General features: G+C 44.1%; 1 protein-coding gene across 3 annotated transcripts; it reads right to left on the bottom strand.

Annotated features, from left to right (window-relative positions):
- Positions 1–1,452: 1,452 nt before the first annotated feature.
- LOC137162694 (transmembrane protein 45B-like) lies at positions 1,453–24,362 on the bottom strand. Of its 3 annotated transcripts, none has more exons than XM_067562599.1 (6): positions 24,294–24,362; positions 7,838–8,032; positions 6,914–7,126; positions 4,618–4,802; positions 3,394–3,539; positions 1,453–2,209 (listed from the first exon to the last, which is right to left on the bottom strand). In XM_067562599.1, the coding sequence occupies exons 2-6, from the start codon at positions 8,019–8,021 to the stop codon at positions 2,092–2,094; spliced, it is 846 nt and encodes a 281-aa protein (XP_067418700.1). In that variant the 5' UTR covers positions 8,022–8,032; positions 24,294–24,362; the 3' UTR covers positions 1,453–2,091. The 3 variants fall into 3 exon arrangements, with proteins under 3 accessions (XP_067418700.1, XP_067418692.1, XP_067418709.1); XM_067562591.1 differs by lacking the exon at positions 24,294–24,362 and adding an exon at positions 24,014–24,261; XM_067562608.1 differs by lacking the exon at positions 24,294–24,362 and adding an exon at positions 20,323–20,464.
- Positions 24,363–24,714: the final 352 nt, after the last annotated feature.

Below are 24,714 nucleotides of genomic sequence, written 5' to 3'. Positions count from 1 at the left end.
AGAGCATCATTCATATCCAAGGATAAAAGGATTTGAACTTTAGATATTTGCAATGCAGTTAGTTTCCCAGAATTTTTTTTTTTTTAATTCTCCCCCTGCCTCCCCACAACCATCGTCAGACCATTCCCATCTGAACTAGCGAGCAGCATTTCCAGTGCCTCTCTGGATCTAATTATCTGGCAAAGGCAGGTTGAAGAAACAATAGAGCTTGGTCAGCAAGTTCTCTTAATGCCCTTGGCAGACATTTCTCTTGTTGTGTCAGAAGGAACCAGACACACAACAGCTGTTGGTATAGGCAACAACTGAAGGTTCGTTACAGTATCTTATTCACAGGGAAAGTGGCTCTTTGCCTATCCGTATGGCAGCCCAGAAAGGGACTGCTGGTTCTCTCAGAGCTAGGAGGAGACACACAGGTAGGTGACAGAAAAGTCAGATTCTAAGAGAGACAAGTGCCACAACAATAAAAAACAGTGTAAGCCTCAGGGCCAGAAGATTCAGAGGAATGAAACTCTGCTCCCTCTGTAAGGAAGAAAGGGGAAAGCCATCATTATTTACATAAATTATAATATTGCTTACCCATAATTCCACCTGAGTTTTGTTTCTTTGGGTTGGAATTTATGTTTTGATTTTATAAATAAGATTATTGCTGTATTCATTGAAGGACACAAGCATCGTGCAGTATATGCCTGGAAGAAGCAGGTCACCCTGAGCTTATGGGTAGTGGACTTGGGTTTTGGTAACAAAACTCAAGTTCCACAAGAAAGGAGAACAAAGCCTTTTTTCTGGAGACTAGGATTGCTATCCCAGTAAGCAGGGACTCTGCCCCTTGGTCCTGTTTTACTCTGGATCCCACGCCTGGAAATTCTGTGACCTGTGCAGCATGAATTTGTTGAACTGGGTCAGAGCTGATTTCACAGCACCTCCCTCACCAGCGGGCTGGTGGAAGCAGAGCAGACATTACAGAACTGGACTGTATAGCTCTACATTTGGAGTGGGACTCACCTGCGTAGCCATTTCAGGGGATTACATGGCACTTTAAAAAAACAAAACAAAAACAAAAACCCCCAGTCCATCAACACCATTGCTTGAGATCAAGAATAGGATTTAAGAAGCAGGGGAAGAAGGAACATGTCCCAAAAGCAACTGTCACTGGGTATTAGGCAGGACGGCTAGATTCTAAATCAGCCTGTGCAGCTCTGGGGCTGGGACTCACGTCTGTCCTAGCCAATCTTCAGGAGCATGGTTTACATCTGTCAAAAACCCGAAGCTGCATTCAGAGTACCTAAGACTCTCGGATATCCGTTAGGGACCTTGGTATTCCAAACTACTTTACCTGGGAGGTGTTTATATACTATGGTGATAGACAGCAGTACAAAACCTGGAGATAGACAGGCAAAACCGCATGAAGGTAACATTTAGTATCTACTGTGAAATACTCAGATTACAAACTGCTGAATTATGGACACCTTGTCAGGTAGGATTTTTATTTTATATTTCTTTGCAAGACTTGCCTCAAAAATATAAAAAGACTCAAGTTGACAGATGTTCAAAATTTCAATAGCGTACAACTGAACAATGACAATGCACAGTCTCTGGCAGACTTTAGTACTTAGCATTTTGTTCTCCTGTTTGGGATGATCTTTACAATGTCTTCTGTCCACAGGGTGACACTAGAGTTCATAAAGCCCAGTCTTCAGGTTTCTCCAACTTCAATTATCACAGGTCAGCCCTCAATTCACTCTGAAAATGTGACTGACTGTAGGCTCTGGTCCATCACAATGGAGACAGCGTAGACTCAAAAGCCCATAAATCAAACTGATCATGTTGTCCTGAGATTAAAATATCTGCTTTTGATTTTGCCATTAAAGAAATCACTCAGAAGTAGGAGATTATACACCTGTTTCGGATGCAAAGGGCTTCAGGGAATTTGCAGAAGGAGGGCAGAGATCACATCTTGAGCCTGTCCATACTGTTCAGCAGTAAAATTGTGGGATCGTCCTTCCCGATATTCCAATATAAATATTACTCAGATTAAAAAAATTAATTCTTATAATCTTTCAGAAAGAAGAGATCAGCCAAGATGCGCTGTAATCATTCCTCATCTGATCCATTTAAGAGGGCAGCGTGGGAGATTTTGTCACTTTTTCGCTTCCAAACCCCAAGTCCAATATCCATTTCTCCATTGTTTCTCTTACATCTCCGAACACAGCTGTAACACACAAACAACAGTCATGGTTATCGACACAGCCACCCCACCGAGGCTGCTCCTCAGGCCACTGACATTAGGGCAGCAGGATTACATACAATGATAGGAATTTGCTTGCACGGGTTGCAGTAGTTTGCATTATTCGGTGATGTTGAACAATTTCACTACTCTCCCCGGCATCAGGTTCTTCACGTGCTGTGACCTACGAATGAGGTGCTGAGGAGGGATGAAGGCAAAGCCTGGCAGATCTGCAGGGGCCTGGTGAGTAGCGACCCCCTTCCCCATTTCCCGAATCCATTCTCTGTTGAAAGGGACCCCGCCAGCTAGAAGAGACTTTCTGGCACTGAGCCTCACAATCTCCAGAAAAACCCCAGCCTCCTGTGTGATGCCCTATAATACGAGGCACCCTATAGGGAGCTGGGAGCTGTATAGAGTGTGTCTCCTCTCCATTAGAAGTACCTTATCCTGTACCCTGGAGGAAGAGATCCCTCACCATCCACCCCACATACTGGAAAAACATCCCCCACCAAGCACTGTACAGACAGATTTCACCTCTCACCCTAATGAGCCCCTTGTTTGGTCCTCCTGGAGAGTGACCTCCAAAGGAAGATCCCCCCTATACACACGGAGTGCCCTAGGCATTATTTTGGGTCGTTCTATCACCTGTGTTGTACAGGGGATCAGATTAGATGATCACAATGGTCTCTTTTTGCCTTGAAATCTATCAATCAATCTCCTAATGCCAATTATCCAGGGGCTGCAGAATCTATATTCATTGCTGTTTTAAAGTGCTTTGAAATCCTTGGAAGGAAATCGACATAGCAGTGCCAAGTGCTGCTTATTTCCAGCGATGCGCCGACGGTTGATTTATTTATTTTATTTTTTTTTATTAAACCATGACTTTCAATTGTCAGCCAGCACCCAGTGCAAAGAAATAAAAATGGTTAGCCTTCAAGAAGCAGCTCTAGGGGCTCAGTTGGTTTGGCTAATCCCCCAGTTAACGCAGGTGACTCTTGCTGACTTTGCTTTGAATCCGGCAAGTGAAGGATGCACCTTTCGGTGTGCCCTAAAATTTAAAGCAGTTTGATGCCACTAACACAACCATGACTTTGTAGTGCAAGTCATGATGGTATAAGCCATTATGGATCATACTCCAATTGTTTCCCCCTCCCCTCCCGCTAACATACCAGTAAGCAAGAGTGTAGATGGCAAGTATGATGAGAATAGCAGCCGCGTAGTGCCAGAAGAAACACATGGTAATAAACATGATGTTGTCATGGTCATCCTCATCCCAGGCTTGACCTCCCAATGGCAGGAACAGCACAAACCCAATCTGGTTAGAATAAAATGACTGGTTATCTTGGAGAAAAGTGTGTGCCTTACCTTCCATCCTCCCTCCACCTCACCCTCATTGTTCCAAGGCTCCATTCGCTAATGGGGTGGCCTGATTTGTGGCTAAAGCACTGGATTGGGACTGAGAATACCGGAGTTCAATTCCCATCTTTGCCACAAACTTGCTGTGAGACCTTGAGCAAAGTCACTTAAGTCTCTGTGCTTCAGTTTCCCCATCTGCAAAATGGGGTGGATAAGACTCCCCTGATTTCTGAGGAGTATTGTGAAGATAAGTTATGGCATCCAAGGTGCTCAGACACTATGGTGAAGAGCACCAAAGAAAAGCCTGTACAGCAATAAATGCCCTGGGCTCACTATCAAATCGATTAACCAACTTACAAGAACCCCAGATGGCCTGGCAAACTTTTGTATTAGTTTTACATTTGGTTCTATTAAAAAGGAGGTTCCCTACACTGAATCAAGGTGAAGGGAACAGTTACACATGAAGAAAGAGAACATGACCAATATTATCTGGTGTTCCATTTAGTTATAAAAGATACGTTTAACCCTTTGACCGCAGATGCTAAATCATCCTGAGGGGAGTTTCTATAACATGCAGTCGAATGCCATTACCACATCACACAACAGTTACTTAGCCATTCTAGAACGGTGCGTGGATTATTTCTTCCCACTAAATGAGAGGGAATACTGTGGGCCCCCTATGTGCAATAAACATGGAGGAACAATATCTATAGTACATGGCTAGGAGAGCATGGCAAAAGTTCTTGATCACAGCAAGTAATTTCTCTCTCCATTTTTTATTTAAAAAGAACAAGTAAGCAAAGAAAATCTGTTATTTGATGGTCAGTGGTCAAAGTAAAGGATCTGGGGCTAGCAGGTTGTCAGGACAATTGTTCACAGCTAGGTTTTGAAGCATTTACCAAGTAAACTCTGAAAGATAATCCTTTAGTGATAACTGATATGTATGTACAATGTGTACACTCCTCCCCACCCAGCACACTTTCCTGCCCCTAATGCTCAGTCTATAACAAAGTTGAAGGTGTTGAACCAGAACTGACCTGCCAGAACCAGGTTCCCTGCAGGATGGTCATGCTAGCCCTGAAGAGCTCCAAGACAATGTTGTCCCGCAGGAAGACTTCCAGCATGGTGCTGCAGGCCCCACTGAACAGGGCGATGAGCAGCAGGGAGTGGATGTGCTTATCTAGCATGGGGCGGTGAAGGACGTGATAATAAAAGAGAAAACCTGCCGAAATTCATACCAGATTCAGAGTGGCATCATAGCAAGGAACATCTAGAATTTGCATTGCAGTTTTCATCCAGAAGTCTCAAAACACTTTGCAAAAGGAGGCCAGCACCACCACGATCTCCATTTTACAGATAGGGAAACTAAAGCTCATGGAAGTGAAGCGGTTTGCCCAAAGTCGCCCAGGAGATCAGTGGCAGGCTGGTGATAGAATCCAGGTCTCCCAAGTCCGCATCCTGTGATAAGATCTGGCTCACACATCACCAGCAAGACCGATAGGTTTCGGTTGCAGATCTCTGCAGCAAAACCATCTGTTCCCCTGCTCCCACTGCACACGCACACACACATGCACACGAGTTTATGGCCCTTGCAGGCAGAAAGAAATCTTGATATATTAACTGAGCAAGGCTTCCATGGAGCCCTGTAAGGCCAATTTTCCCAGGCATAGCCGGTATTTCAAGGCAACAAGAAGCTGACTCAAAGCCTTTGAGCAGAGTGTATGGATGGCTGAACCAAAGGAAAAACAGAATGAAGCAGCTTTCCCTGTTTGAAAGTGCTATGACACTCCTCACTATTGAGTTTTTACTATCTTTTGTACTTCATTAGTTTAACCTTAACTATTTCCTCCAGGAGCTTGCAAATGGAGATTAGCATGGTCAGTGTCCTTTTAAATCCTAAATCTTTGCAAACGATCATTTCAGTGTCTGAGTAGTCCCATGTCAAAAGTCCTTGATGTCTATCCCCTCCCTCCCCCACCTCCTGTCTGAATTCTTTAAAGTCGTGGGGGTAGGAGGAGGAAAAGAATCTTGAGAAGTTCCTAGATTTAGTGGATTCACTGCCAACAAGAGCGCCAGTTGCACATTGCTGTCGTCTTGCCCTGTTCAAGTCAAGCGAAGCCTGAAATCCTGGCCCTGAATGTGCAAGGTCATCAGGACAGAATATGGTATTCATGATGTGTCAAAGCCAGTGAATAGGCCACGTGGATTTGAAAGGTGAGATGCAAGCTGGCAGGACTGACACTGCCTATGTGGAATTAATTGCTCTCTGGGGGTACACATGACACAAGGACAAAGCTCTACAGATGTGAGACAAGAGCAGCATCCACCAGCTATTTATGGTAACAAGGGAATTCAGCCTGCTGCTTCATACCACCAACCCATTGTGACCTGAGGAATCCATGCCAGACTACAGCAAGTACTGTATGGTTTTAAAACCTGTTTGCTCTTGAAATAATGACAGGATCTTTAGCTTTATCTGTGTCATTTGCATTATATTCCCTTATCTCCGCACAAAGAGCTCACCTGACGGTCATTGTTGGGAACCAGAGAGGCCCTAGCTCTTAGTGACAGTGCAAGAAGCGACTTGACAGCTCGCTGTTGTGATAATGGTGACACACATCCTGACCTCAGCTCTCTATCCATGCCCTGACCAGCGCTTCCTGCTTCTGGCCACTTAATACTTTCAATCTTCAACTCGATCTACTTCTATCTGATGTGAATTCAGCTAGGAAACCTGAAATCTCTCTTGGTCTGCAAACCTCCTCATAGTCAGAGAGAGACAAAAAATCCCTTTCGCTGCAGATAAAGTTCTGGTACAGTAAAGACAAATAGAGGCCTCCTTAGATTAGATATGGTGGCCTCACTTCACATCTCACTTGAGGTGGACCTTAAGTAATATCCCATGCCCCAATGCCTCCTATCTTTGGGGATGTTCAGAACAACATCTAAACTTGGCAAGATCCAGCATATCTGTGCAACTCACCATTAATCCTTCTTTCATGATACTTCCTGTTTTTTCTATCTATTATATCCCCAAACTTTCTCGGTGAACTGGGCTGCTTCCAGCAACATCCGGAAAGGTTTCCAGCCATTTCAGCATCCATTAACAGAGTTTATTCCAGTGATTTTTTGTGTAGTTTCTCCACTCTCTTCACAGTTTTTCCTCAGCACATTAGTAGGTTTTACACTCTAATTATCCTCCTACCAGTAGATTTTCAAAGCTGTCTAGTGCATTTATATCCCCAACTCCCTTTAGTTTTAGTGGGAATCTCTCTAAATCCTCTGGGCAGCTTTGGGATTACAGCCCTAGCCATTTGCCATCAGGCTACTAACCTTCAACAAACACAGCCACCGACAGCATGAGGCGATCCAGTCCCAGAGGCACCTTCAGTGGGGAGTAAGTGAGCACATCCACCACTCCCGAGAGTCCATAGAAAAGGTACATGGTCGTGTGCTGCCAGTTCATCAACTTCACCCAGCTGCGTTCCTCGCCACTGTAGAGATACAAGTGAGGGCCATCGGGGACAAACTGTTCAGCCAGCATCCCTGGATGGAGACAAATGCAGGGTTACACGTTCTCTCTTTTAAGGGAGGAAATTAAAAAGAAGGACATCCAAAACCAATAAAAGGAAATACTTTTTCACACAATGGGTGATTAGACTGTGGAACTCACTGCCAAAGGAAGTTGCTGAGACCAAGAATGCAACAAGAGTTGAAAAGAGAATGGATATTTATATGGATATAAAAAAATATCCAGTTATCATAATTAGTGATGATAACATTTTTGGAAGGGAGATTAAACCTTGTGCTTTAGAGCTTAAGCCAATCTCTGTTAGACACAAAGGTAAGACCTATCTTGGGTGCACATTATTCCATATCTGCCTACTGCAGGGTTCTTATACCATCCTCTGATGCCTCCAGTTCTGGTTACTGATAGAGACAGGACACTGGATTAGATGGATCCTTGGAGTGATCCAGTCTGGCAGTGCTTATGAGGAACAGATTTGAAGACAGAGCATTCTCTAACTGGAGAGAATGAAAAAGGCCTGGTAGAGTTTGCTTGGAGACTCTTGGTGGTGTACAGTTCATTGACCTTGTTTATACATTGTACATGTAGGAGAGAACTTACCATTACTTTTGATTAAGTTAAGGGGCTGTAGAGTGGGTGAAAAGATCAGATAGTCTATGGCAAGACAATAATTATAGCATGATGAATTGTCTTGGGTGGTTGGGGAAGTGCTGTGTTCCAATCCTTACCTATCAGGGCAAAGATGATTTTGACCGCCCCTTCAATGACATCCAGACGTTGGTAATAGTGGTTTCTCTGGGACTGTTTATCCACCTTCCTGCTGAGGTACTTCAGGGGGTATTTCACAGACCACCAGAAGCCAAAGATCAGGAAGAAGCTGCCTGGGAGAGCGTGACCTTTGAAATTTGCCATCACGGTTGGCACTAAAAGGCAAGAAAATAAAAGGTCATTGAGAGAAGGGCTTTACTACCTCCCTAACAATGCAAATTAACTTTGCTCATGGTCCATGACAATAGCTAGCTCAGGAAGAGAGCTCTGTGAAGAGAATGGGGGAAAACAGTGTTTTTCCAAATTTATTTCAAGATTATTTTACAATTCAAATATTTGCTTTTCACATTGTCTTTTTAAGAGGCAACGGCATGGCAGATACATTAAACAGATTTCCTGTGTTCCAGGAGCAGTCACTAACCAGTACCCTCATGTCCCGCCAGCAGTACCCCTACCAGAGAAGGGGAGAACGCCTCCCTCTGGCTGAGCTACCAGGAATAGACAAATCTTAACTAAGCTACCCATCACACTCTATATCATGGTCAGAGTGATGCAGAGCCATTTGCAGAGGGATTTCAGGCTCTGATATTCTGAAACCAAGAGGAAAAGAATCTCCTTTGAAACTGACCAATAACCCTTCGGAAGAAGCATTTAAAACAAAAAAACAGAACAAAACAGTTAGACTTAACCTTGCATAGACATAGCATGGACAGAGATTAGCATGAAGCGATCTAGAGGCTTTACCACCAGGTAAATTGGACCTGGGAGCTCTGAATAACTGTGGACTGCAAAGCACTGTACAGATCCAGATAAGCTTCTGATCTTTGTGGTGTATGTGTACCTGTGCGGTGGATGAAGTGCATCATTGCGAGAAGAGAAAGCGTGCAAGAAGTTGAAACAAGCCATCTTGTTTCACAGCACATCTAAACTGCTGGGCAGGCAATGCAGTCTTGATGTCACTCCCCGCTGCATTGTGCCTTAAGGATAAGAGAATCATCTCACCATTTCACTAGTCTGTGTTTGAACTTGACATAGTTCTTGAAGCTTATTTTGAAGGATAGCGAGTGGGAAGCTCTCAGATGGGGCTGCCAATTTAGTAGGGTATTGTGGCAGGTTTACAAAGGCCGCAAAGGGGGAGAGCGCAGGGGTAAGAATGGCAATGCATTCATTGGCAATAAACCCTTCCAGACAGAGCCACTGCCTCTGATCCACTTTATGGCTTTTGCAAATAACCAAATAAGAACAGAGCAGGCAGGGCAGCTACACGAAAGACTTATTCAGGGTAGAGATGCAGAGTCAGTTTTGTGGTGCAAGCTCTTCCCAACGCTAGCAAGAAAAGGAATCTAAATACAGAGGCCACTGGTTCACTGTGCAATATACAGCAGCGAAGCAGACCATTACTAACAGAATTTGTTTAAGACTAAATGCTGATGATTTTCAGGGTCTGTAAAGAACTACCATCCCTGGATGATGTACAAAGATTTTTAATTTTAAGAAATAATCTGTTTCCCAAAGCTCAAATCTTCAACAAGAGAAATTAGCTGAGTGTCAGCTGTCACTGCTTCCTCTAGGCCGTATCTTATCTTACATGCCTCTGGATATTCCACCTTCAATGCTCTCCTGTGGCGCATGCTCCCCTATGGTTCCTTCTGTGGCTCCAAGCAATTACTGCTTAAATGGAATGCAACGTCCATAGCATTCTTTGTGAACCTTTCAGTAGCTCTTAGTAACCTTCTAGATGCATAGTTTCACATTGTGCTTTCATAGCTGTTGTATTCATACCTGCATTCTCTTGAGATGTTAGTTTCCTTTAGCACAACATGATCTGCTTGACCAGGATTACTCTTCTAAATCATTAGGGCAGTGTCTAAACTACATCTTATGTTGGCATAACCTATGCCACCCAGGGGTGTGAATAAACCACCCCCCTGAGAGACACAAGTCACACCGACATATGCACCAGTGAGGACAGCGCTATATCAGAAGGAGAGCTTCTCCCACAGACATAGCTACCGCCGCTTGTGGAGGTAGTTTTATTATGCTGATGGGAGAACACTCTCCTGTTGGCATAGAGTGTCTTCAGCAGACATGCAGCATCGGTGCAGCTGTGCCACTTTAGCGCTTCTACTGTAGACAAACCCTTTAGACTTCCACATAGGGCATTTCTCTCCCACTCATTCTGTTCAGAAACTCCAAAATGGAAGCAACCAATCACATGAACTCAGACTGACACAGCAATCGAGGCAGATGTCTTGCTCTGGGAATATGCAGCCATCACGTAACTATCTAGGAACTGTTTGACAGAGCTGCCAGATTCTGAAGGCACTGTCTACACTTGGAAGTTCTCCTGCTTTAATTATGCTGGGATAGTTAAAACAGCAACCCTTTTGCCTCCAGAGTAGACAGTTATGCCAGTAAAAAAATTGCTTATAGGGGTGTAGCTTGCTCTGGTTCATGACCTGAAATAAGCTATACCAGTATAAGGTGACTTTATACCATTCTAAGGGATTGTCTACACTTGAAACGCTACAGCAGCACCGCTGCAGCACGTCAACCTACACAGATGGGAGGAGTTCTCCCGTTGGTGTAGATAATCCACCTCCCTGAGAGGCAGTAGCTAGGTAAGCAGAAAAATTCTTATGTCAACCTAGTGCTATCTACACTGGGGATTAGGTGGATTTTATTACATCACTCAGGGGTCTGGATTTTACACACCCCTGAGCAACATAGTTGGGTTGACATAACTTCTTGTGTAGACCTCAACTCACTCTGTCTACACTAGAGTTTTTACTGGTATAACTGTGTTGTTGGGGGTGGGAGGGGTAGAGAAGGGAAGGGAAATCACTCCCTTACCAACATATTTTTTCAGTAAAATGTAAGCGTAGACTGGTCATGACTTGCCCTGATAGAATAAAATCTCATATCAATCTAATCGACTCAGGGATTTGTCTCAGTCCTAGAGGACTAAGAAACCGTGGAAAACACAGTATTTCCACATTTAGTGGTTTAAAATACCTTTAGTTTCAGCAAACACCAGTTGCAATAAATATAAAGCACAAGGAAAAGAAAGCTCTTCCATCATCCCATTTTGAATGGTGTAGCTGGAAGAGGCTGGCATTTCTCCTCCTCAGACTGTGAGAGCATCAGTGGATGGTGGAGTTCAGAACCCCCGGATTTAGAAGGATTGACCCCTACATGTACCTACGTAGAATTAGAATAGTGCCAAATAGCAAAGACTAGGTTCCTCCAACAAGAGGCAGGGCGGAGGATAAGGAACTGAACACGCATGCTTTGTACTTTGATAACCTAGGTAACGCCATCATAAATTACACAGCTACACAGAGAGGGAGCATAGTCCAGTGGTTAGGGCAGTCGCTTGTGACTCAGGAGATCAGTGTGGCACATTTGCTCTGCCACAAACTAGTGTGTGACCTTGAGTGAGTCACTTAATGTCTCTGTGCCTCTATTCTCTATCTGCAAAATGGGGATAACATCCCCTCCCACTACCTTAAAGGGGTGTTGTGAAGATAGATACATTAAACACTGGGAGGAACTCAGACACTCTGGCAACAGGGGCTGTATAAATATCTAAGGTAGATACATAAACCTTTGTTACTTTACTACATATTTTAAAGTAATTATTTAAACAAATCCAGTTCCAATCTGAAATGTTTCTGTCTACTAGAAAATTGATGCAGGACCTGTTTGAGGGATCCATCCACCAACCATTGTATTATTTATTAGGAAAAAAAGTGACTTGATTTGCTGAAATTAAACATAAGTAGATTCCTGTTCAGAGTTTGACTCTAGCCAATATACTCATTTCATTAATAGAGCTGAAAAAGGAGATACCAACTACAGAAATGTGGTTGACCAGAATAAAAGTAGTGAGAGAGCTGGAATGATTTACTGTCTACATTAGATTAACAGAGGTATGAAGATAGGATGAACTGAAAAAAGTTGAAATAAGTTTTATAACAATACATGTATCACTAACTCGTAACTAATGCCGTCTAAATTCAGCAGTATCCTCATACAATCTGTATTTGTCACCACCTCTTAATACTTAGGCAAGAAAATAATTGTAGTGTCGACAGCTGTGTGTATCATTAATTAAAAAAATTGCTAATTTAATGTATCCCAAGGGGACACGGGATTTTCTCCCTGCCTGTAATCTGTTTTAGTTAGACCCCTCTGTACATAGACCACTCCCCAGAGTGGGGTAGTCAATATACCAGCATACTTATATAAGAGAGAGTCTTAGCTGCTGGAGGAACTGAGATTCTTTCGGCCATCCCTGCCCAGCTGTGATCTCACCCTTAGCAAAGGAGACCAAAGGCCATTCCTTGGGGCAATTAGTGTCCTCTCATTGGTTTTACTGATGAGAATTTGGAAGCTGCTCAAGGAAGTGAGGAAGTAACTTTTATTTGTACTTTGCCTCTGCTGTTTGTAACAAAACAGAGCTTTGACTTCACACAGCAAACCCTGCTTTCTTTGGCTGCAGGCATGAAAGCAATTAGATAACAGTGAGACCATCCCTCTTAGTGCACGGTAGGATTCAGTATTGCCCCAAGCACTAGTGAAATCATCTGAGAATGTCTGGTACCTTTACACTCCAACACCATGAATGCAGGCCAAACATCTGCGTCTTGCTGAAATCTGACACGCCTTCACCAGCCACTGTTGTGCTCTCCTTGTCCTATAGATACTTTGGTTCCTTTTATTCAGAGTCAACAAAAGCTCAATGCCAATGCTTATGAATAGTTGGAGGGGAGGGCAGGGGGGGAAGGGAAGCATTAAGACACACAGACAAATGGCCAGTGTTTTCCCATTTTTGCCGTTTGTAAGTTGTTCTTCAGAAGGGCTTGTAGATCCCACACGATCTCTGGGCGCACAAAATATTGGAAAGCGCCAGCTTGAGGTGCTGAGTTTTAGACAGCCATGATTTACCTAAAATCGCAAATAATGAATGAGAAAGCTTAGAGCTCTGCCCTACACCGGGACTCATCAGACCTGGGTTTGATTCCCAGATCTGCTGACTGACTGACCTGCTGGATGACCTAAGTCCAGTCGCTCTGGGCCTTGCTTTCCCAGTTTGTTACAAGGAGGCAAGAATACCTACCTGTGCAGATGAAATGTGCTATATAAGAATTGGTTATTAGTACACCCCATGGCCCAGTGTGCATGTGGTAGGACTTGGGCAGTGAAGAAAGCACAGATATTTGTGAATGGGCTCTCCCCGGCTCTGCACAACTTCACTAACTTACATTTATATGGTATGTTTTATGATAAAGATGCCCAAAGTGCTTTGCAAAAAGATAAGCCTGTATCCATGCAGGGAGATCACTTCACCTACCAGAGACGTCACCACCTCTGGGGAAGAACATGCCAACTTTAACAGTGCAAGGCAACAGTGAATAGTTTGGGGAAGGAACTGCAGCGGTTGTAGCCATTTGAAATGTGTCCGCCTTTGGGCTCTCTCCTGGCGATGATGGGGTCTTTCCAAAGTGAGTTTGTGTTGCTAATTGCTGCTTCTTTCTGATCTGCCCTTCCCCATATTCCCTTTTTCTCCTCCTCTTCCCCCCGCCATAGGTCCATTAAAAGAGCAAGAGATCTCAGGTTTTGGAGTAATGCTTGACAGGGTATGGCTCTCTGCTCCCAGTGTATTTCTGGCAGAGCAAAGGCTGATTGGAAGGCGTGGAACAGACCTGGCTAAGAGGGTGGGAGAAGGAAGGAACGTTGGAGAATGATCCATTGAGTGAGTGACAAGCAGAGCTAACCCTACAATGCATGAATGATGTAACATAACACCTACTTTGGAATTAGTGAGCAATTTCTGGAAAAGTTGCAACAGAGCAACCCACCAGCAGTTTACACAGAAACCTCAGCCTGTGTCTTCAGTAATCCACGCTTTATGTTGGCTGCTGATCCAATTCCATGTCCATTTCTTGACCCGATCTATAGAGCTCTAAATTGGCTAGAAAGAAGTAGCTATGTTAGGGAGTGCCTGTGCCCCTCTCTAATCACACTTCATCATGGCCATTTGGTTTGATGTGGTTAGTACAGCTGATGCAACCTGGGCTCAAATTAACTTTCTCCGCAGAGACCCCAGAGCTGTTGAAGTTGCTGACACCTGAGTTGAACCTGAATCTTGCATTCTTCAAGGTACATTGCAAGACTCATCAGCTTCCTTGGGTCTTCTAATGTACAAGCTGCAGACTGGTCATGACAATTTACTACTGGAAGCAACCACCTAGGGCTTCTGTTAAGTAAATGACTCTAAACTGAGGGGACGGAGTGGTTCTTTTCCTGGAAGGAATAGATGTTACACAACGGCCGACAGATGTGACATTGACGGACGGCACCTCTGAGAAATGCCAGCAATTAGTGCAAGCAGCGTGTGGGATTGCTGCAATGTTCCTTCCCTCCACCTCCACCCAGGGAGGGAACAGAAAGGTGAATGCTACATCGGAAGGACTCATTTCTTTCACAACTACCCACAGCTGTCTTGAAGGCACTCGGCATTGACATCAGCACTGCAGTGAAGCCATCGTGACACACCTGCTTTTATTGACTGGCCACAAAGAGATAGGAAGATCCTGCTGGATGCCAAGTGAGAGTACAGGGCCAGTAACTTTTCTGTTACAAAAGAAAGGCAGCCTGAGCAGAGAAAGCCTGTGGGGAAGATACAGAGATGGGCCCTTCTTATAAAAAAAAGAAGACAGCCACCAACTCCTCCTGCTACTGATGAGTGAACTTCAAAATGATCCAGAGCTTCAGCAGACCCAGGGGATTTAGCAAGGCTGGACTGATCCCTTGCAAGAATGGCCTCATGTTATTTTGAGCTCTTGGCTCTTAGTCCTTGATGGGTGGAATTAGCAAGCTCAGAGGTGCACAGAAGTGAAGTTACTTGTTTAAAAGTTAAGCTTCCCAAAGGTAAAGGTCAGTTCTTATTTGGCCTGGTTACTGCATTTCATAACTGTCACCGTGGATCCTCTGCAAAACCCAGACCAGATCACCAAGCCCATCTGTCATCTGTCACCCCAAACCCGTTACTCATTTCCCTCCCCTCTCTGTATCTCTCTTCTGTCACAGTTTTAGGGTCACTGCACCTGTAATCCGCCTCCATGGTCCCGAGAGCTCCCACTTACAATTTCCAGCTCCCGGCCATCATCTCTCTTGGGCAGAGACGCGGGTCTCACTGACTCCTGACAAGGGATTTTAAGGCTGCACAGCTCCCTGGATTAACACTGTGATATCTCCACCACGCCAGACTGCTTAAACAGGTCAGCACCTGTGCTTTGCTTTCTCTCCAGAGGCTCTGACCAGTAATATAGCCCAGAGTTACAGCTCCATCTAAGTAAGCACTTTTATTCTTAAGATAAAAGCTCTACAAAGAAAATGCATTAGAAGTTCCTACACACATGCCCAAAACCTTACCAAATGTCAGTCCCATCTCCAGCCATGGGCTTTGGTAGGTTTTAGCCCTTCAAAACCCACGATTAGGTTTCCCCCATTGATTTTTACAAGTTTGTATCAATCTTTAATTCAGAACCAGAGCAAAGGTTGGACAGATCATCTCTTTCTTTGGGCCTTTCATCTTGGTGTCAAGTAACAGGTAAACAGCAGACAAAGACTCTCTCCTCAGGCTGTAGTTTTAAAAGGCTAGATTTTTGCATGACTGAAGTTGGGTCATTTGCATTAACCTCTTCCTAGGAATGTCTCAGGAAATCTACTTCACACTTATTGTCTCAAAAGCCCATACTTGTCCGGCACATTTTCAACATAGTCTTTTCAATTCCCATTTCTTATATCAGTCACATCCCCTTCCTAGAGTGGTTACAAACAATCCCCACCCACAACAATGCAAATTTAATGCAATGAGTTTTTTCAAGGGCATTGCAGGAAATTGTCATATTTGTTGCATCTTCTTGTCAGTCTCCCCCTTTCAATAAATAAGCATCATGAATTGCCTTCAAACTTCTCCTTGGTGAAACTTCGGATCAACCACCCTTTACCTTCCCTCTATTTTCAAAAGCTCCTCCCCTCTGATTTCTAACCTCATGAAAGATGCCCTTCAACTCTTGCACCAATGCTGCTTAAGCTGCTCTGCTGAACTTTCCACACAAGGGGAGGTGGGAGGGCCTGAAATCTCCATTGCACTGACTTAGACCTTCTACAAATGTTGCAGCACAGGCATTTTTACTATTGACTAATTCTAGAGGCGAGGAAGAGAAAAAGATTAATATTTTCATGATTAAACACACCAAACTCAGTTTATTACGAGTCACGCGGTCATTTATTAGTTACCTGCAAATGTTCTGAAAACTGCTAGCTATTTGTGAGAATGTTTGCAAATGCCAAAAGTTTTGTGAATTTTAGCACTACTTATTCACCCAGAAATTCATAACAGGGTCATTCCAGTTAAAAATTGTTAGCCAATCAGGAAGCAAAAACATGACATGATGGATGAAGTGTTTTAAGACAGCACATCAACTGAAAATGATTTGTCCAAGCTAACGAGTGAACATTCTGATATAGTCAAAGAAAATCAGATTCAGCCTATGAACAATTCACTAACCAAGCAATAGGTTAAATGTATAATTAATTGTATTGATAACATGTAGTTCAGCTAGCTCAACACTGCATCAAGATCCTAACAAGGCAGAGAAAAGTGTACAATGCAGAGTTCATTTGAAAATGTAGTTGATAGATTTAGAAGAGAACAAATCTTTGGAGGTCAGCTTTCCATTTGAGTTTGGCCAGGCAAGTTCTGACTAGCTGCAAAAGAAGAGACCAAGATGTTGCTTATGAACAGAGGAAGAATAAGAGCAAAGCTATGAACAAGAAGGTGACTGCTCTTGAAGGTGAAGGCAAGTCTGAGCTTGGTGCATGAGTGGAAGATAATGAAGGGATACAAAGAGACACCAGCAATCAGAGCATCAAGGGGTGGGGCTGTGATTTCGACATTTTGGGTAGACTCAAGTGGGTACAAGATGGGATGTGGAGTGTCCAGAGAGGAGACAGTTACAGCATCCATAGCAAGAGATGGACAAGGGTTGGGGTTAGAGGGAAAAGAGGATTTCAGAAGACAGGATGATGTACAAGAAAGGACAGCTGAGAATTTAGGGACGGAAAAAAAAGGTGTTGAACAGTTCCCTCCGTTTATATAGAGTGACAAGCAGGATAATACAATCTCTGATCCTTGGGTCACACTGATGTATAACCGTGCTGCATGCTGCCTGTTATATAGCACCACAGTTTCAATAGCATAGAATGAACTTTTCACCTCAGCACAGAGAACAGTAGGTTGAAAGTCCCAGTGTTTCACTTAGTCAAGGAACACACACACACACATCCAGTTACTTAGGTGAGTCAGGGGACTGGTTTCCTAGGAGAATTGTAGCAATTAAACACAGTATGTTCCTGTTTGCCTTTTGCCAGTTTGCTTAACAAGGTGAAAAAACTGTTAGCTATTTGATGTAGCCTTGAGCATATGTCAGGAAGACCATCTAGCATAATTACTAGTCAGTTGTGTCAGGATGATCAACTAGGCTTTTCTATTTAATAACTGAAGCTGAAACTCAGTGCACTCAAGTGTTTCTCTTCTGTTTATTAGTCTCAGTCTCTCTCTCTCTAAAATAGACTGACATTTAACAGTAAGTAGCAGCCATATAGTTTGCTACTTTGCATTGGTTTATTTAAATAGCAGGAGGCACTGAGATGGGGCTGGACTGCAGAGTTTGGAGCTGGATCTGACCTTGCCACTCGCTATCCCCTACCCCTCAGCTCACCAACCCCGCAGGGATTTCACAACAAAATACCCTTAGTTTTAGCTTAGTGCTCACCATGGCACTGACTGGAAAGTCCCCACCAGCCTGGTTCCATCATCGCTACATTGCTGTGGAGGCACAGGAGGCAGTGCAGAAACACAGAGCATCCATGCAGAGAGCTCTAAGCACCAGCAAGTGACTCAAGATCCTCACATGTTGGGGCACTTTCCCCTCCTCTACTCAACAGGGGCAGGAACCATCTTTTTTTTCCTGTGTTTGTACGGCTGCTAGCACAATGGAGTCCTGGTAAATGACTAAGGCTCCAAGATGCTACGGTAATACAAACACCACAGGTAAAAAATCCACAATGTCTTTCTGAAGATCCTGGTCCCATGTGGGTTTCCCATCATGTGGGGGATGATCTGGGCCTAAGATTTTAAAATGGCTGCCTCACTGTAGCGCTTTGGCCGGTTGAGACTTTGTACAAGTGGCAAAAGTTGCAGTGGTTTAGTTTAAATTGGTTTTTAAACTAATTTAGTGAAACCTGTGGAGTTCAGTGCTCAAGGTGCTTCCAAGAGCTCTGCTTTTACTCCACGTCTAGTTCCAACGGGCTGTGCATAGAATCATAGCAATGTCAGGCTGGAAGGGACCTCATCAAGTTCGGCCCCCTGTGCTAAGGCAGGGTCAAATAAATCTAGACCATTCTGTTCTTAAAAATTTCTGGGCATGGAGGTTCCACAACCTCCCTTGGAAGCCTATTCCAAAGCTTAACATTTTACTTAAATCTCCCTTGCTGCAGATTAAGTCCATTACTACTTCTCCTATCTACCGTGGTCATGGAGAACAATTGATCACCATCTTTTTCTTAATAAGCCTTAACATATTTGAAGACTTATCAAATCTCCCCTCAGTCATCTTTTCTCAAGACTAAAAATGCCCCAGTTTTTTTAACCTTTCCTCATAGGTCAGGCTTTCTAAACCTTTTATAGCTTTTGTTGCTCTCCTCTGGATTCTCTTCAATTTGTTCCCATCTTTCCCAAAGAGTGGCACCCAGAATTGGATACAGTACTCAAGCTGATGCCAACAAGAACTTCACAGCACCCTGTCTAGATTATCTTTCTGGGGTGCTCAGCCCTTAAAGGCCAACCCCTTAATACCACAAAATTAGTGCAAACTTCAGTGTGGATGCTTATTCAGTTTAATTTAAACCTGTTCCCCCAATCAATTTAACGTAAAACAAAATAAGCCACCCTTAAACCAAAATAAGAGCATTCACAGAGAGGTTTGCACTGGTGTAAATCAATACCTTCAGTTAAACTGGTGCACTTTGTTACGTAGACAAGCCCTGCGTGTTATGATCATTGTTCACTCCCGTACTGCCTCCAGTGACAAGAACAACCTGCTAGTTTTCTTACTGTTTATTATACTGTTACTCTGCTTTCACTGCTGAGGTCCTGACCTCCATTCCTACAAACCACCACATAAAGATTCACTGCTACCCCTGCAAGTAGCTCTTATACGAGTATAGTTACTCCCAGAATGGAACTAGTCATACAGTAAAACAATTATTTTCTAGAATATTTGATAGTAACTTTGTGGCCAGCTGTTACAAGCAATGAAAGACTCTGCCTCACGCCATGGCTCAAGGGGACAGATTATTGGCAATGAACACATTGGCTCATTAAACACAAAATGCAAACAGAGAATCCTTTACCTGCAATATTGGTACAATCCAACAGTTTTATATAATACATGCTATTTCTTTGGAGAGACACCAGCCACCTACCCAAATTGCTATAAAGAGGCCGCATCCATACACTGTGGAGATGGCTGAAAATAAGATTTCTGGGTAAATAGATGACAACATAATAAGGCTGTACAAGAGCTCTAGCAGCTGTACTATTAAAAGACATTTAGTGGGATTTAAAGGTGCGCCCCATCTGATGGGTGCTGCCAGAATGTCATTACCTCACAGTAATCAACAGACGCACACAGACTCATCAGTGCATGGGAAGTTAAGGCCACACCCTTTGCCCCTTTGAACAACCTATTCCAGAATCAAGATGCGTTTGCAGGAGAGTGGAAAACGATCTTTGATTTATTCTTAACCTCACCGAGGTAGCACGAACGTTTCCCCATGTGACTGACCCACCCTGCCACCAATAGAATGATCTGAGGTGTCCTGCACAGCACAGCACTGCCTGTAATGTGTGTGTGCCAATGTAAATAGAGGCTGCTACGAACACAACAAAGCAATAGGCTGTCTCAAACATTTCTATGCTGAGACTTTACTCTGATTACTCTGGAGCAGGGAATAGGGCACAGTAACCTGTCTGGAATACGTGACCACTGGGAATACAAACATGCCTGAGTTCACTTGTCGCTGCTCTTACCTTGTCCCTTTTCTCTTCATTCACCCTTTGCCTATTATCTAAATCCTAGTGTTCCACAATGTGTATTATTTGTTTGTAAAGCCCCAAGCACAACAGGGCCCTGATCCTTGCCTGGGGTCCTTGGGCCCTACTACCACACTAGACATAAGTGAAAAGAGCCCAATGACTTCAGCTGGAGTTGTAGGTGCTCAGTATCTCCCGATAAACACAGGCCCAAGGCATCTGACCTCTGGCACCCAAAATTAGAGGCCACTTTTCCAGAAATTGGCGTGCCCTTACCTGATTTCCTGCTTACTCCATTAGTTAGTTAATTGGTTTGTTATATCATGCTTGATTCTCCACTCACTTTAATTAGCGTACTTTGTACTACTGCCTGTTTATTACAGTATCACGTGGTTAGTCGCCTTAATCATTGACCAGGGGCTTCTATTCTTAACGCTTTCACAGCTCAGTTTGTTTTTGTAGTGCTGCTAATCCCCTGTTCTCCTGAGGAATTAGCAGCATGTGGACATAGCCAGCTGCTGCTCACCCCTGGTTCTGAATGTACCTCTTATCTGGGTCTCTTCCTGTTCCCTGCATCTCCTTCTTCTCCAGCTGCTATCCCTCTCTACTATTCCCACCAGTTCCACCTTCTCTGTCCTTCCCCATCTCCCGCCTCCTTGTCCTGCTAGTACATCCACCCTCTCCTCTGCCACCACCAGGGCCAATTGCCCCATCTCTGCCCATCTTCTTTACTTTCTCATTCCCTCCCCTCACTCCACCTAGAGATCCTGCTGGCCCCTCCCTTACTAACCTCCCCCTCCACCTTTTCACTCCACATTCCTGCTCACTTTGGAATGCTCATCCCATAACAAGATTGATCACCTCCACCAGGTGACCGTCTCATCTCCTGAATCCATTCCTGATCCCTCCATGTACTAAAATGCAGACTCTTCTCTACCTATTCAGTGCTGCCTCTGTTGCAGCAGCTTCAACTTTCCCCAGGGTCATTAGGCTTCTCTCCTGCTTCTTCCGTTTCACCAGAACTGCCTCAAATGACTTCTTCAGGGCCAAGTTTCGAATCTCTGGAGCTTTCAAATGGTCTTATCTGCTTTACTGGAGCGGTGCGCATATCCTCCCTGAACCTTGACAAGGATATTCTCACCAGTCCTCAGAGCTGATGACCCAACGGGAGGGATGGCAGCATTTCACACTTGTTGGGGCTATTGTTCCAGGCTGGCTGCAGGCTCTGGCAGACATGACTGCATGGGTTACTCAAATGTGGCATTTGAAAAGTTAAGCAAAAGCTAAGATTCTTGAGCAAAGATGGCAGCTTAGAAGGGCCTCGCTCACCGGACTGACACAAACCAGCTCAGTTTGGCCCCTGTTTTATAAGAGCTACACATGGCAGGCTCACTTGCTTCATCTATTCCAAGACCCCAGTAGCGAGTGCAGTAATATTCCCTCCTTCCAGCACCTGCTCCCAAAACCCCTGAAGGATACCACTGCTCTTCCCACAACCATCAGAGAGAGGCAACGGTAGAGCAGCTGAGGCAGCGAACGCCTTCACCACATGGTTCCTGTACTCTGCATGTTCTCAACAAGTGGCTGGTTTCTCTTTATCAGAGTTCAGTGCAACCTCATAGGCTGGGATGTGCTAAAAGGGAGGGTGGAAAGGTGCTGCCAAGGAACCTTAATGCAGTGGGGCAATACATGGGGAAGAAGACAGAAGGGAAGGGAGAGAATACTTCCCCCAACTCTTGTAAAGGGAACCCACAAGAGAGGTGTGGAGAAAACTATTCACACAAACCTAAGCTGTTCTTAAGCTTGTTTCCTTCTTTTGCTATGTTCACCCATTGCCCATCTTCAAATCCTCCCTGCACAACATCAAACTTAGATTGTCAGGATGATGCCTCATTTGTCTGCAAAGTCTCACATGCACCTATAACCATATAAATGCTTCAACCTCTCCCCTAGGGAATCTATTTCCTCATTTGTTAATGCTCCCCGTCAGGCTAACATTCCCCTTTGCAGAATTTCATGCTATTACTCACAGGTTCTTACATCTTTTTCTCCATCTGCACAGAGGGAGAACTATGGTTTTGAACAGTTGTATTATTACTTATCCTAATTAGGCTGATAAGATATCTGCAAGACTCGTGGAACAACTTTCTTTCATTCTACAGCTGCTTCTGAAGCATACTTTGGATTTCCAGTCTTAGGTTAAAAAAATACCCAATGAATCAAGAATTAATCACATAATTGATTCCTGAAAGTCACTTCTGGGGGGTAAGTGGGTGCGTGACACAGCCTGGAAAACTGCTCATAGATGTTACCACAGAAATTTAGGCTGTTAGTTACAGAGATCAGAGTGACTACTTGTTTATGCAAAGGCATTTGTGTCTACTTCCCCTTTCACCTCCCCATGAGTCATGTTATTCACCTGTTGCTAATTATCTAGATCCTACACTGTGAGCTCTCTGGGGCAGGGACTGTCTTTGTTTTATTTATTTGTATATGACGTACTACAATAGGACTGTGGTTTTTAACTGTGGTCCACAGATGCTACTGTAAGTTTCATAAATAATAAAAAGGTATTGGCTAAGTGAAGAGTTTCAGTAGCAAAACAAGTTTTGATATAATTCAAAAAACTTTTAAAGCCAAATTGCACAGAGTTTAAAAAACAATTTTAAGAAAAAAACCCTGATAAAACCCCTGTAATTTGCATTTAAAGGCCAACAATTTGCTTTTAATAGATACCTCAAGGCATAGTAAATAAAGTACTTAAATCTTTAAGTGTGCCTATGCTAGATCACTGCATAGCTAGAGTTGTACTGTATATCAGCCATTGTACCTTATGCTAAAAAAAAAAAAAAAAAAAAAAAAAAAAAAAAAAAGCAGTTATCCATTTTAATAGATAACTAAAACTGATAGGGATGAATTCTTACCCTTCCTCATTGTTCCTATCAGAATTATTGCTGACGTAAGTCTGCCACTAGTCTCAAGCTTTGATAAGTTATTTCTGGACTCTGATCTTACTGCTATTCTTTTCCCTAGAAGAGTTTGTTTATTTTTATTTACTGTAAAAAACAAACAAACAAACAAACAAAAAAAACACATTTCTGGACAATGCTGCAGAGAGAGCATGGGAGTGCAGATGTATTTCACACTAGCAGTTCAACATATGGATCGACTCTAGATTTTGTTCTAGGTTTTAGAAGAAAAAGCTCAGTCTCCTTAGCTTTTTAAGACAGAGCAGAAGAATCGGAATTAAAGAAAGAGAATCATAAAGCCACATTGGCCAAGTGATACAGCAAGATTCTCTGCAAGTCCAAGTGGCCAAGGAGAGAAAGCATCATTTTGCCTGTAATGTCACTGAGAGTTGGTCTTTTCCTCTCCTGCTTCCAAAGCTTTCAACTGCCATTGCCTGATATACCGTGGTGCAGTGACATTTGAGAGAAATTTCCTTCTTGTAAGTTACTGAAGCCCCTCGTGCCTGCCAGGCAGACGTCTAGATCTGTAACCACTAGGCTCCCACGTCACTTTGCTACCGTTACATACTCTGCGCGTCATCCTGACTCGCTTTCCTGGTGAGCAGAGTAAAAGCAAACCTGGTCTGGTCTGTTCCCTGTTCTGACCAGCTCTGTTGCATCAGTGTACAGAAGGAAGGAAGTGCAGAGCTGTAGGTGAAGGGTTCACACACACACACACACAGGCAGGGTCACCAGCAGAGCAATCACACCCCACGCTTTGCTTTATCCTGGCTTCTCTTTTGTTTGCTGCCTTTTTTTTTTTTTTAAACCCAAGGAAGAGGATGCAGGGGGGCTTTTGCTAGAAACTGAGACAGTGAGGTGGATCCCAAGGGAGGGAAACCTCTGCCCTCCCTACCGAGAGCTGCGCTTTTAGGGGGATGAGTCACCGGAGCAAAGCTTTTTCTCATCACCGCGATACCCAGCATCCGGCTCAGGGATCTGTAACACGGAGCTCCTACCTGCCCCAGGCTGCTTCGAGGGCGGAACGCAGCCCTCTAGGTTGGGGAATAAGAGAGACGGGCTCAGCTCCGGCTCTTCTGATCATGGAGAAAATTCCCATCCCAAGGGACACCCTTTTCTTCACTCTACAGCCCCCGGGGCAGCCTGATCTGAGGGGTTGGTCCCTAGACTCCCCGCACAGAACCTGCAGATACCTAGCTGTGCCCTGCACATTTCCCTGCTATAGCTCCAGCCCCTGACTGGGCTCCCTTAGTCCACCCCCTCGCAGAAGAACTTTACCTGCTGACCACTTTCTGCCCCCACTTGCAGCTGCTCCAGCTCCAGGCGCACCTGTTCCTCAGTCTCGGGATACACACAGGTGAGCCGCTGACGCAGAGCAAGCAGGAACAGGTGTGGGAGGGGACTCGGGAGGCACAAGACTCCACCCCCTTCTCTCCTACCCAAACCTCTGGAGAGGAAAAAAAGAAAAGAAACAACACCCAGTCAAATGGCTGCCCCCCCCAATTATTAATTGGTGCTGTGGTTGGTGCCTCCTTGGGTTTAATTTCATAAACAGCTGCAAATTCTGGGAGAATTCCCTCTTGCTCCCCAATTTGGTAATATTTACATTTGCTTCCAACATTCTCCACTGTGTGTTTTATCTCTCTTGTGCTGTTGATTTGCATTTTGTTTACTGTGCCTGGGTACAGCCTGGCCAGTC

Source organism: Emydura macquarii, unplaced genomic scaffold (genome assembly GCF_026122565.2).
Source record: "Emydura macquarii macquarii isolate MOO-44397 ecotype Brisbane River unplaced genomic scaffold, CSIRO-AGI_Emac_v2 contig_312, whole genome shotgun sequence".
Classification (NCBI taxonomy): Eukaryota; Metazoa; Chordata; order Testudines; family Chelidae; genus Emydura; species Emydura macquarii.
This window is presented reverse-complemented; position numbering and strand designations above follow the sequence as displayed.